This window comes from Curcuma longa, chromosome 4 (assembly GCF_044706935.1).
Source record: "Curcuma longa cultivar G26 ecotype Majalengka, Jawa Barat chromosome 4, ITB_CL_G26_1.1, whole genome shotgun sequence".
In the NCBI taxonomy this organism is placed as follows: Eukaryota; Viridiplantae; Streptophyta; class Magnoliopsida; order Zingiberales; family Zingiberaceae; genus Curcuma; species Curcuma longa.
Genome location: NC_133864.1, coordinates 9,367,752 through 9,382,399, shown reverse-complemented (window position 1 = coordinate 9,382,399; position 14,648 = coordinate 9,367,752). Strand labels below are relative to the sequence as shown.

The following is a 14,648-nucleotide window of genomic DNA, read 5'->3' as shown; positions in this document are numbered from 1 at the left end:
TGAATTAGAGCCTCCTAGCAGATGAAATTCCCAAAGTAGGAGACTCTTGGTAAGTGAAGTTTTGTCAAGTCAAGGAGAACTGAATGCTTGATAAAAACTTTTAGAGACAAAATCTTCTAAGCAAATAGAAGTTTTGAAGTTGGAACCCCTAATGCTTTGAAGTCCTAAAGGTGGATCTCCGGACAAGTTTGACAAATATCAAGATTCATCTATATGTTTGAAGAGATGGTGGCTAAAATAATTCAAATCAAATAGGTCTTGAAGGTTGGAGGCTTGTCAAAGAGATCTTGAAGTATATAATAGGATTAGCTTGAAGACATTTGTGATGAGTGTTTGAGAGAACTGTGTTTTAGTTTTTGGATATATATTTTCTACTTAGGTGCATACTCAATGAGGGAACATTTGTTATAGGTCAAAGTTGATGTATCTGCATGAGTTCAAGCAAGATCAATTTATTGATCTGCATATTCGGCCGACTAGTTAGCGATATTTGACAATATAGTCAAAAGGCTTGTTGCTTGAGAACAAAAAGGGATTTTGTTCTAGCTCGAGTTGACTATATGGAAAAACAATCAACTAAAGTAGTCTAAGTCAACTGTCGCCTAGTTAGACTGATATGCTTAAATTCAACTGAGAATGATCATATGATTTTATATCTACAAGACAAACTTATAGAAAAGAATTTAGGTTATTCAAGTGAATTGACTATTGGATCCAAGGGAACCAATCACTAATCCATTGTCATCATAAACATCAATCGAGAGGAGTCGATTGGAAAGGAATTGAGTTGATTAGAGAATCAAACAATTGACTATTAGTAGATTTAAGTTGATTGGATCAACATATGAACAACTACCACTATGGATATATGGTTCGCGACTATTAATATTGAATCAGTTGACTGATGCAATCAATTTTGTTTTATAATACTGAGCAAAAGCACTTCAAATATGACATCCAAGACATCTCTGAGCATTCATTTTCTTCGATCAATTCGCATATACTAACAAGGCCACATGCTACGACATTGCAACAAACAATGGACAAACTCACAGGATCATCATACCTGAAATTCATGATGAAACAGTAAGACAATGAAGCATTCTAAAGTCCCCACGGATGTGGGACATTAGTAAAACACTTAGAGGAACAACTTGGAGGATCAAGATTTGAATCCCAAAAGAGACAAATATTCTAGAAGATATGTATAAATTGTATTTTGGACTTACCTGATAGACGAACCAAGGGATTAGATCATCTACCTAACATCGAGAAAAAAAATGAAGTATTTTGGAACTTTGTGAAGGTTAGGTTGTGATTCTTGGACAGCAAACAAGGGTTATGGATATTGGTTGGGCATGAATTTAAGTTACAGCTTATGAAAAGGAATCAATATTTAAGGAGAAAAAATGAAGTTTAATTATGATGCTCCAACTCCATCTGAGCCGAAACATAAATAGATCCAATGTCGTCCCAGCTCAAGTGGCCTTGAGGACGCTGCACAGAGAATTGTATGCATCTACACACAGCTTGAATTTCTCAGCTGCTTTAGCCTGCATCACAATGAGGATATTGATATGGTTAATGAATAGAAGAATCAAGGCCTACTAACAAGGGAAATTTTCATTGCCCTCCAAAGTTGACCTTTTTCAAAATGTCCCCTGGAGTTCATAAATTTTAAACTATTATCATTTAGTCCCCTAGCAAGTTATTAACACAGTTCATCATAATCAAATAATAATGTAGCGGGTATACCTCTGGTGTCAGGATCAAATGTCTTGGATTTGCATATGCTCAATCTTTTTTATTTATCTTTTTAAATAATTTTTTTTCATGGTAAAACTGAAGGATGTGAGACAGGATTATTATAAATTACAAAAGTACAGGAGAGACAAGAATTATCAAGTCCCTGCTCTCATTTTATTTGCCCGATAATTATGCACACTCAACTCCATTAATCTTCAGAACTCTGTAGCATCCTTCACACCCTTCAGCTCTCCAAATCTCATCTGCTAGCCAGGTATTCAAGCTTTATCTTGCATTTCATAGTATCGAATAATAGGTATAAGAGGCTAAACAGTTGGAGTTGACTGCAGATGTACATTGCACCAAAAATTGAAGGGATGAGAAAATTATGCAATTGTTAAAATTGGGTCCAGCAACCATGTACAGACAGACACATTCAGGAGCAATTGATTCAAACCATTTTCTTAAGGGTAAAGAAGTGCATCTATAGAAGTTTAAAAACTTAACAGAAGTACAGTACCTGTGAAGGGCCTTGATGCTTGTCAGGATGCCACTTCAGAGCTGAAATCCTAAAACTGCATGCAACAAAGTCTGATTGAGTAAAATAATAAAAGGGAACCAGAGAGCTTGCAAGAAAAGTTTGAGAGATCTTACGCGCTTTTGACATCAACTAACTTCAAAGGACCAGTTGGTGGTAACCCAAGAGTAACCCTATGCATGTGTGAGCTTACATCAGTTAACTCATCGTCATCATCACTTCCACTCCATGCTCTCCTACTAGTTCTCTCCCACCTGGATTCATCCTTCCACTCAAATTGCTTCCCTGATTTATTAAAATGAAAATTTTCCCATGCCTCCTGTGACCAGCTAAAACCTCTGAATCGACCAAAGTAAGCTTCATAGATCGTCTCAGGCTGTTCATGATAGTATTCATCAGAAAACCCCTTCTGTCTGCCTATTCAAGAATATCCAGTCAGCTTCAAGAGCAAAGATACAAGATACTTGTTTGTTTATGATTCAAAATGATTTGCAGCATATGAGAATAATTAAGGAAACAAGGCTAACCACATCAAAGTTTTGATTATGAACATTAAAGGTTCACAAAATAATGTATCCATTAAAACAGCTCTTCTACAACTTAGTTGCAACAATGCAATTGATAGTTGATGCCTGACATTCCAAAATCTAAAGCTAGTAAAAATATTGTAGAAGATCAAATGAACTTCCAGACCACCCTTTGAATATGAGAGCAAATCCTCGGTCATGTGGATAAACCATTCACAGTATCATCAGTAATGTGGGTAAAATTACCCTCTCCAGCTACCATTAGGATGTTGCCATGTGGGCATGGTTTTATCAATAGTGTTAACAGGAGTGTATCTGTGTATCAAGGTTGAAATGAATGGGAAAGTGACATGGGGTCGGTCAAGTTAGTTAATGATCGAGGCCCATGGGATGAGCAAACTAGATTTACTTGAAGACTCTGACTCATGGAACTCTACTATTGGATGAGTACTCATTCTGAGGCCTAAAAAGATAGGCTAGGCACCATGTTTTAAGGGACCTCATTTGGTGACCTCCTACAGTAGCCTAACAGCCAAGGCAATTCTGGACAACTAATTCTCACCTTCCTCCCTCTCAGAGTACCTTTAGCCAACTTCCGTTAATCAAGGTGTGTTGGTTGTCTGTTTTCATCTTCAATTCTTTTCTCCCTCGCATGGAGTTAGTTGTCCTCTGATTCCTGCCCCTAGTTTTGATCCTTTTGGCTACCTTTTTGTTTTTTCTCTTTCCTTTCAAGGCCTTACTCTTTCATTCGCTTTTGCCAACCAAGTCAGGTGAAGTAGTTTAGCTCTTTTAAATTAGCTAGGTCATACATATTTCACAACAAAAGAACTTATGGCTACGCCCAGTAGAACTTTCGGGGATAGAGATATATCTTCTTTGCTATAATAATTGTATGCACTTGTAAGTGAGAAATGGGCTTGCATCAGCCGCATTAACTAAAATAGAATGTCAACCAGCATGGCAAGTGCTCTACTATATCATTCTGACATCCTTAATGTCAACTTTATCACTTAGCATGAATGACATTGCACCATTTGCTCTTATCTGCAGCATGAATGACAATGTGCCTTCCAAAGCGTGAATGGCATTGCATAATTCACTTTTTCCTTCATTTGCTTCTTTGCAGTCATCACTAGGTATTCTATCAATTATTGTGGATCAAGAATGCAATGAAGGTTGAGTGGCAAAGAAGCAAAGGGGAGTGTGCTAATTTTCACAAGTAAAACTAATAGTTGGCATTTTCCCCTTGGTTATTGAAAAGTGTTACCCAACCAAATGATTCAGGAGAAGGATTTTGGTTTGAGGCTTTGATAAATGGCATAGTTTATGACGAACATGGAATCCAGCAGCTTGATTTCCTTGACTTCTTGATCACTACCAGGAACCTATCAAATCATGAGGAAGGTTGTATGACTGTTGTATTATCTCATAAGTCAAAGAATCTATCTAGATCCTACAGAAAAAGTGCTGATCAACATGACAGCAAAGAAGATAAATTCAAACGAAGCATCCCGTACAAGAATTCAGAAACATGATTGATGCAAACACACTATATAGAAGTAAACTAAATGCTCAATTAATTTCTTTGGAACTTCAAACTTCAGTTAATTGAATATTAATGAATCCTCACATTCAATCATGATAGAGATCAACTCAAGCAACATCATCAAATAAGTAGCATGTGATCCTATAAGATGGCACTGTCTTCCACAGAATAGGAAGGTTGCAGCTTTATAACAGGTGGTTAGGATATGAACTTCAAAACATGCAGACAACCATTCAGTCTGCAAACAAAAAAGGTTTTGCATATTGATCCTCACACACTAGCAATTTCCTAAACCTAACCTTTGTACTGTCCTTAAGAACAATATTTGAGAATAACAGAGACAATTATGAGTTCCAAATGACTGAAAAAATCTGCCTGGTGGCATCATTGAACCCCAATAGGAGATGGCAGAAAGAACTCACCTTTGCTCTTTCCATGCTTGCATTTTCCACTGTATGACGAACTGTGAAACTTGGCTTTTCTTCCACTTCCAGATGTTGAAGTGGCATCAAAATCATAAGCACCACTTTCAGTGTTAAAAGTTTCTCTAGCTCCATCTGTAAAATCATGGAAGCTTTCGTCCTAACAGAAATTTCCAGACATCAGCAAGCTTAAGCAATGAAAGTTTGATTATTCCTGACAATGCAATAAAATGCCAAATTGATTGATCATAAATTTTAACAAGTAGAATGCGACAAGATATAAAAATTCTTAAAAGAATAAGCACAAACAACCTAGTTCTGTATTTACTTAGTGCAGTTTTCTTATTTCTAGATTAGTTAGTTATTTAAGAGTCCATAAATATATTCATATATAAAGATTGTAATTCAAAGCCTACTTAGCTGCCCTTCCCCCTAACAAGATTATCTCTCGTCTGCCCAGCTCACTTCACAGCCTCTTCCTTCCCAAGCCACCACACTCCAATTCCCTCTCTACCTCGGCGCAACTAGGTCCAGTGTCAAAATGGCTAAGGTTAAATTCTGGGGGAGGTTAAACAAATATTAAAGTCGACTAAGATTTTATTTGATGGAAAAAAAAAAATATATATATATACACCATCATTGAGCCTCTCGGAGGTTATTTTCAACAACTTCCAACGCCCTTCTGTTTATGCTTTATTATATATGCCTGGTATATCATGTGTTGTATTCATTCTTACCTGATACCTGTTTAGCTGCATCTTGCCATGCATATATAGACCATTTCATTGTCTATCCAAAATTTTAAACTCCTTTGTAGTTGAGTCCGTCGTCAACATGAAGAATTTCAAGTTGTAAAATTTCTATTTCCTTCGATCCCCTCATTTAACACCCTCTCGCAACAACTTCCAACGCCCTTCCCTGGACATGTGATTAATTCTGCTCCCTCATGACCATTTCAATCCAAAATTTTAAAGTACTAACATGAAGAATTTCAAGTTGTAAAATTTCTATTTGGTCTAGTTGATATAGTAAAGTTCACCCACAATTATTTGTTGATATTTATTGCACTGTACCTGTCAAACACCTTGGCATGAATCCTTTATGCAACCCTAGCACGCATCATTGCCGGTGCAATTGTGCCCTAGTGGTCTACTTTGATTGTGTTGTTTTGATGTGTTAGGCAAAGTTTTCAATTTAAGTCTACTTGTGTTTCAGATTATGCGTTGAGTTGTGAAAGACTTCATAGAACACAAACAAAGGTTAGTTGGCTCGATAGCTCGAGGTGCACTAGAGATCGAAGAAGGATGGAATAGGGCATTCAAGGGCCTACCGAACAAGGAGTATCAAATTGGCAATGTTTACGACAATCATAAGGAGGCAAATTACATAGATAAAGCATGAAGGATGACAAGTTGTAAGCTTGATACATCTGAGAGACAAGTAACCAAGTAGGAAATGACCTTTGTGGCAAAGTCAAATTACGGACGGAAACTCTTAAGCAAGATTGAGCAAGTCGTGAGAATCAACTGGTCTGTACTAGAATTTAAGTAGATGCCTATTTAGGCATAAGATTCAATCAAGAAACAATGTGTTTTAAGGTTGTATTTGAGGTTTTAGTCGACTAAAAGTCATAGTTTAAAATCTTGAGCCATTTCACCCGATACAGGCGAAATATTTCATTCCACCTACGGATCGACATCGTACAGGCACGCCTCTGGTGCCAATGCGCCCCAAGGCCTCCGAAAGCTTTGCGATGGCCCGGCAACGTGTCCAGACACGTCACAATGGCCCAACGATGGCTCTAGACGCATCGCAATGGCCCGATGACGCTTTCGGACATGTCGCGATGGCCCAGAGGGCGGCAGCGACGAGACCGGGTCACACTGGCCAGAAGGTTGGCGGCACTCCCGCGTCGCAATGGCCCGGAGGTCGGTGACAGCATCCGGGCATGTCGTGCTAGTCCAGAGGTCGTGCGGCAGCATCGCACAAGGCTAATGTCGCATGTTGGCGACGCGGAATAGGTGGTGGTCGGGCCAAAGGTTTTAACTAAGTTTTAATTAAATAATTTAGATTAATAATTTTAATCAACTCCAAGTTATGATTGGGATAATTTAGATATGCTTAATTAAAACCTAATAAAATTATCCCATTAATTATATATATATAATATATATTTTTATTTTTAAATATTTATATTAATTTTTAAATAAATATATTTTATATTTAAAAAATATCGAAATTATATCCGCACATAGCGCTGAGTATTCGGTTAAAACCGAACCGAACCGAAATCGAACAAACCGAATTTTTTTGAACTAACCGCACCGACCGAATTTTCAAATAAAAATCGAACAAACCGAACCAATAAAATATCGATTAATTTGGTCTTCGACCAAATTAACCGAATTTTTCAAATATTATGAGAGATTTACCGATTAGTTTGGGATTTATAAGTTTACTTACTTAGGAATTTACTGATTATTTTTTTAATTTGATTTATTCGGTTTAATTGAATAAGGGATTTTAAAATCGAAACCGAATCAAATTTTTAAATTCGATCGATTCAATCGATTTATTCGGTTTAATCGAACTTTTGCTCACCCCTATCCACACGGCACGATACGGTGCCGAAACTATATCATTCTGGTCTAAGACCAAAACCTCAACACAACACGATATAGTACTGAAACTGTATCATTTCGGTTCGGGACTGAAATCTCAGCACGACACGATATGGTACTGAAACTGTATCATTTCGATCTGGGACCGAAACCTCAGCATGGATTGGGATTTAAACCATGCAAGAAGTTGGCTTCAATCAACTAATGGGTTGAGTTGACTAAGGTTGGATTTGCTTTGAAAAAAATGTTTCTGTTTGGCTTTTGTCCGAGCTTAGTTGACTAACAATTGTGATTTAACTAGTTAGTTTGAAGAAGACCTTATCCAATCAACTCAATTGCCAATGAGTTGATTGGCTACAATAGTTATCAAAATCAACATTGATGAGTGGCAACTTGCACTAGAGGATTCATCACTCCACCACTACCATAACCAGCCAAATTCACCTCTCCACTAGATGGATTCATCACTCCACCACTATTGAATTATCATATAGAAGCGTCTTCAAATTCTCAGCTTTCACCAACAATTTTGCAAACATCAAATTCTCTATTAGATATTGTCTTGCCTATTGCTCCTTCATTTTGGAAACATGCCATGCATGAGGAAATGCATGCTCTTCCATCCTTATGCTATAACATGAAGTGTATCTTATCAATGTGTATTCACAGTTAAGTATTTTCCTAATGGTCATAAAATAATTATTATAAAGTAAAATTTGTTCCAAGAGATATACACATACCTAAGGAGTAGACCACTTTGAGACATTCTCACATTTTGCTCTTCTTAATTCATTATTATCCCAAGCAATAAATCAAAGTTAAGGAATATTTCAAATGGATGTCCTAATGCATTTTTTATGTAGAGTCCTTCCTAATAAAGGATATACAAAGTAATCTCTTGGTTATGATGCTCAAAGAGTGAGTAAAATATGGAAACCAAATTTACGATCTTAAATAAAGTACTAAAGTGTGGTTCTATTCTCTCGGAGAGTTCTTCAAGTTGGCCTCAAGTGAAGGAAAATAAACTATTCAACCTTTGGTTAACATAGTACTAAAATCCAAATTTTGACGAATTATGTCGATGATATTCTTAAAATAGGAAGAGATGTGTAGGGCATCATAGGCCAAAAAAAAAAAAATCTTGAAGTCAAATCTCTCTTTAAATATTAGAAAAGGTTGCATAACTTTTGTAGTTGTTTATAGCTCTTAAAGAACATTTTATCTGAAAGAAAATATGCGATGTATATTTTGCAAGCCGTCAGTAAACTTGGATGCAAGTAGAGACTCCAATTATACAAAATCCTAATCGATGGTTAGAATACAATGACTTTGAAGACTTATCTTGTTCTTAAAGACTAGTAGGAAACTCATCTATGTCATAGTTACCAACCTAAAAAATCTCCTTCTCAATCGATGCCACAAATTAATCAATGAAGCAGCCTAAGAAGTATCACTAAGAGGCAATGTTTTATAGTTATAAGGATTCTTCGATACATTAAAAGATATTTGAGGCAAGAAATATTTTACAAGAAGATAGACAACTAAATCTTAATGTATTTTTAAATGTTGATTATGTTGGATCGAGTAAGAAAATCCACCTAGGGAATTTATACTATGTTGGGGACAACATTGTAATGTTGAAAAGCAAAATGTGGTAGCACAACCTAGTATTAAAGCAAAGCACAAGGCAATGACAACTGTACAACTTGTAATGTGGACAAAATGCTTCCTTAAAGACAACAATTTTCTAAAGTTATGAAACCAATAGATATGCATTATGAACAATTATCTATCTTACAAAAATCCAGTATTCCATGAACATAGAAAGCACGTTGTGGTAGATTGTTACTTTATCCACAATGCAATCATGTCTATGAAAATTAAAACGCCGCATACTTCTTTCAAAGAACAAATTGCCAACACCTTTATCAAACCTCTCTATTGCTTGATTATCTCTCTGTGTAACTAGCTGAGCATGATAGATACCTGTACCCCAATTTGAGGAGTATTAGAAAGAATAGGCACACATTACCTAGTCTTATATTTATAAGTCTAGTTTCCTTACAATTATATTAGTAGTTATTCTGGAATCTATAAACACATGGATTGTAATTCAATAAAATATAAATGATAATAATAAAGATTAACAGAAAAAATTCCCACAGTTCAAAAGACGTATCACACCTGAAAGTGAATCTTGGATGTTTTTCCATAAAGAAGATAAACTTTAAGAGCTTTCTTTATTTCAGCACGCTTTTGGCGAACAACATATCTGATATATGACTGGTAAATGCATGGAGTTAGAAAAGCATGACGTATAATATGTTGAGAATAAAGCTTGAAATCCTCAATGACTAAGTTGGAATGCAGCTCTCTATAATATTTTTCCCTTTTTGAAGGAACTTTTAATAATAAGGTTTGTCTATTAAGTGCATTAGTGAAGAAACACTCAAATTCAGGACTCATATATTTCAATGGCCATTACTAATCATGATGATAGATAGCTATGATAAAGGTTCCTTTTGTTGTTCTAGATAATAGAAATGCAGTACAAGAAAATTTGTGGGCGTAACTTGATTCATGCCTTCATCTTAATGTAAAACTATTTATCCATAAAGCTCAGAATATAGTGAGTGAACAGCATTCAAAATGGTTAATTTTCATCTCCATTCACACAGTAATGACTAATGAACATGAGTTGCATGATAAATAAAAGTATTCTGTAAATTGAACTACAAGAAACATAGAAGGTCTAGATCATACCTTTGATGGCTTTGGCCCATATTTGTCAGCCTGTGAAATACATTTTTACAGAATAAGCACTTGCAAGGACATGGACAATAATAAAAGAATATTCAAGATGAGTGGCAACTTGCACTAGAGGATTGCCACAAGACTCTAGCAAATCATAGAAAAAAAATCCATAAGCTAGTTCGTAATCACATTAAAGAAGTAAAAAGCACTAGCTCGCGATATTTATTCTCAAGAATTCATAGTGATATCTTGCAGCGAGGGCTAGCCTAGGCTTTTTCAGTTTCTATGAGGAGAGACTCAGAGGAATGGTGATCTTATGTAATTGGTTCTAGGGTGGTAGGGGTTCAGATATTTTAAGTATATATTTGCCTTTGATCTCTTTAACAAAAACAAAACTTTCATTCTGTGAATTAATTGTAAATTAAACCAAGTGATCTAAGTATGCTCAGTTATTGCTTGAAATGTATATCTACTTTTTGGTGTCACTATTTTTTTTCAAACAGTACATCCTCAGTTGCATACATCTCAAGTTGTCGTGATCAAGATCCTGCTTAGAAATGGTAAGATGTTCACAGGATCAACTGATTCAGATCATGATCAAACTGTAGATCATAAGATCCTAGAATCTGACAACAAAAAAAAAAGTTTTCTTTGCACCATCCTAATATCATGAAAATAATAGGATGTTTCGAGTTTGTACCTAAGAATGATGATGGGACGTATGATTGGATGTAAGATCCTAATCACTTTCAAAACCCACTTGGATTTCAATTGTCTTGGCTTATTTGGATTGGAACATCATAAAATCAAAAGGTCTAGATCACAATTTTGACAACCTTTGTTAAGGGAATTACTCCACTTAGGATATCAGAGTTGTTGAGTTCCTTAAGGAAATTAAACATGAAAGCACAACGGAAAAAGGAACCTACCAAAGATCCATATGGATTCAATTAATTGTTTGTTTAGAATTTACCTCTTGATGGGCAGAACCTTTGCGAATCTGAAGAGTCAAGTCAATCTAAGCAAGATCAATGTGTTCGCGCCTCTATGGTATCCACATGAGCACAGCCACCGCTCGTCTCACGAGCACGATTGGAGTATCATCCGTAACCCACACTGTAGTACTAGCTACTATATATAAAGTTGAGATCGAACCCTAACTTTTAGGGTTACACAATCTTATCAAATGAGACCATGTTCGAAAGCTACTCAACCTCCAAGTCTTATCCAATAAGACCTTTTCACCTTTTGATGCATATCCAATAATCATAAAACCGTGGGCTTCATTTGATATCGGCTTGTTTGAATAACTCAAATACATATTAGAACCCATTTTGAGATCCAATTAGTAAAATCCAATTAGATTAACTCATTAATCTAACAAGTTTAAGATCTAAAACTTAGCCTCACTTTATTTTAGTCATACTAAAATAAAACAAACTCCAAAATCGATGTGTTCTCTGTGTGTGGCCCTATAGGTTCTTGTAACGTTGACAGTGTCTCTAAAATCTCATTTAAAGATATAAGCAATGAGTGACATCTAGTAATACATCATGACTATCCAAGTGATGAGAATATAATAGATTTGACCTAACTTGTCTATGACTATTTTATTCCATGACGTATAAATTGATTTACGAGGCATAGAGTATGTCATCCTCTTATCAATCTATGTGTTTCTTGATCTCTAAGTAGACTTACTTAATCAAATAAGCTCAATATCTCATATTGACTTATTTGAGCATGACCATGCATTTTAGTAGTCCTACTTAATCAAGGGGCACATAGATATCACTTCCATTATATAGAAGGGGTAAATTCCATCTACATCACTCACATCTTTTCGTATAACTTACTGCATACCCAATGAACAATTTTATAATCTACCTTATTACAGGTAACGTTTATCGATACTAAAGTACATAATTCCTTATGTAGAGAACAGTAGTGACTTCAGGTCAGAGGACTGTTTATACCAATAGTCACTATGAGAATGTTTATGACACTCATATAACAATCCATGAAACATTCTCATGACAAGTCATCCAGTACATATTCTCTAATATATACTCATGTATTAACTTGATATCTCATATCCATGACTTATAAGATTAAGTCATCAGTTAACCTATATGTTAGTCTTAATACATTAATATTGCCCTTGTATATTAATACTTGACTAAAAATAATTATGAATAGTATTTTACATATATCTATAATCTCTCACAATCAATTTAAATAATTGATGTCCTATAGAACATAACATACCACTCTAGGGCATTATTATATTTATAAATTTGCATAGATATATTATAATAAACAAAAATATGATACAAATATCATATTGTCTTTTATTAAACTATGATACAAAAGTGTCAAATTAATCATCTCATGATTGGCTCTTAGGGCTTACACTAACAAGAACTTCATGAAGGATTTTGCTTCTATAAAGGTCTATATAATGGAAAATTGAGCTTGTTAATTTTCATTAGATAAAGATCACTCTAGTGTGCTTGGTCACTCGACCAACAGTAATTCAATTCTCATTAGTCTACCCTGTGTCACTTGAATTTAGCCAAAAGGCTCCGCAAGGTATAAAGTCTTCCACATCCTAGTTAGGTGAAAAACAAATCTTCCAGTATCTATAAACCAACGATATTTGCTTAGAAAACGTCTCAAGCAACTAGTCAGCCTAAATCTTTACCGATAGGATGAAAAACATTCAAAATGTTGCTCAACTCGTATGTCTATGATGTCAACCTCTAACTGTTAATCCTAATTTCGGTATATGACAATAACATAGGAAGCTGCTCCTGCATCTCAACATAATCTCCTTGGCATGAACTATAAAACGTTGCTTGAGTTAGAGGACAAATGAAACAAAACTGACAGCAACATACGATTTTCCGGAATCCTAGAATCAAAGCGGCGGAAACGTCCACGAAGAATAAGCTGTTACAGGCATAAAATTGAGCAAGAGGGGGGCTGACCTTACAATCCCATTTAGACTTCCGTTTGGCAGCGGCGACGGGAGTGGAATGGAAGGCTGAGAACCAGAGTGGCGAGCGACAGAAGGTGATCCGCGCGATTGAGATGCCATTTGGTAGAAGCGATTGCATGGTTTCCTCCGGCGACGAGGATGATAAAAATAGGGCGGGAGGGGATGGCTCCAGTTCAATTATAAACATTGGGGTTCCGTCGATCTGCGGAAAGGGATGGCGTCGCCCGATGCCCACGGCATCGCCACGGGAGGCCGATCTCGTCGGAGCGACAAAAACAGGCAGAGCGGAGCCGCCCACCAAATCCCAAAACATGCCCAAGTTTGGAAATCTTAAGGCCGCATCGAACCACCGGTTCATCGGAAGAAAAAAATATGCAAAAAAAAAAAAAGATTTTCATAATATTTAAAATACACATTTATCAAAATGTATATTTATTTCTTATATATATTATTATTCTTTTTTTATATCAGTACGACTGCTCATTCATTCATAATCAACTACTATATAGATAATTAAGTATATTAATTAATTTTTAAATTTATTGTACTAGATTTGTGATGTGTAATTGACTGCTCATAACTTTATTAAATTTTCAATGCTTCTATTATGTGGCAGGATCATTACATAGCTCACAAAATATTTGAAAACTGTATCAATTTCAAAAACTCATAGCTCTCTATTTATGTTATAAAATTTATATATGAGGAGATGATTACACTTAGTGGGATGAATTTGATTTAAAGTATTGTCTTAAGAATCTTAAAATCACTTCAAACTAATATCATTATACTCCTAAGAGCCTCTTGAGTATAATTATGCCATTAAACCTAGATTTCACAATCTAAATTAAGTGATATGAGTTTTTAAAATCTTCACAACCTTAATACAATTTGACATAAGCTCATTAAAGTGCCTAAACTTGTCATACTTATTAAAGAACATCATTAAAGAGTTCCAGAACTCTTCTGATTTTCACCATATTAAGATTTTAAAATTCTAGATATTGTAAGGTCATCAATGAGTTTTTGTCAAAAATTCATTGATGACCTTAAGAATCTTAGAATCACTTCAAAGTAGGACTATTCATTCGTGAGAGTCTATTGAGTATAATCATGTCCTCAAATTTAGACTTCACAACTTAAATTGAGAGATATAAGTTTTTGAAATCTTCACAATCTTGAAATAATTTGACACAAAGTCATTAAAAGACCTAGGTCTGTCATACTTACTTACCAACATCGCCAAAGGGTTCATAGGACTCTCATGGTTGACCACTTCAAGATTTTAAAATTTAAATATTGTAGGGTCATTGATGAGTTTTGACCAAAAACTCACTGATGACATTAGGAACCTCAGAATCACTTCAAAGTATAACCATTATACTATTGGGATCCTCCTTAGTATGACTATGTCCTAAGATCTAAATTCCACAACCTAAATTGAGATATGTAAGTTTTATTATCTTCACAACCTTTAAATAATTTGGTACAAG

General features: G+C 35.4%; 1 protein-coding gene across 4 annotated transcripts; it reads right to left on the bottom strand.

Moving 5' to 3' along the window:
- Nucleotides 1-1,268: 1,268 nt before the first annotated feature.
- Nucleotides 1,269-13,463, bottom strand: LOC141828097 (uncharacterized). Of its 4 annotated transcripts, none has more exons than XM_074715461.1 (7): nucleotides 13,145-13,463; nucleotides 10,164-10,193; nucleotides 9,585-9,683; nucleotides 4,780-4,939; nucleotides 2,401-2,701; nucleotides 2,267-2,321; nucleotides 1,269-1,553 (listed from the first exon to the last, which is right to left on the bottom strand). In XM_074715461.1, exons 1-7 carry the CDS (start codon nucleotides 13,340-13,342, stop codon nucleotides 1,479-1,481), a joined length of 918 nt encoding a protein of 305 aa, XP_074571562.1. In that variant the 5' UTR covers nucleotides 13,343-13,463; the 3' UTR covers nucleotides 1,269-1,478. The 4 variants fall into 4 exon arrangements, with proteins under 4 accessions (XP_074571562.1, XP_074571565.1, XP_074571563.1 ...); XM_074715462.1 differs by lacking the exon at nucleotides 1,269-1,553 and adding an exon at nucleotides 1,897-2,009; XM_074715463.1 differs by lacking the exon at nucleotides 1,269-1,553 and adding an exon at nucleotides 1,953-2,035.
- Nucleotides 13,464-14,648: the final 1,185 nt, after the last annotated feature.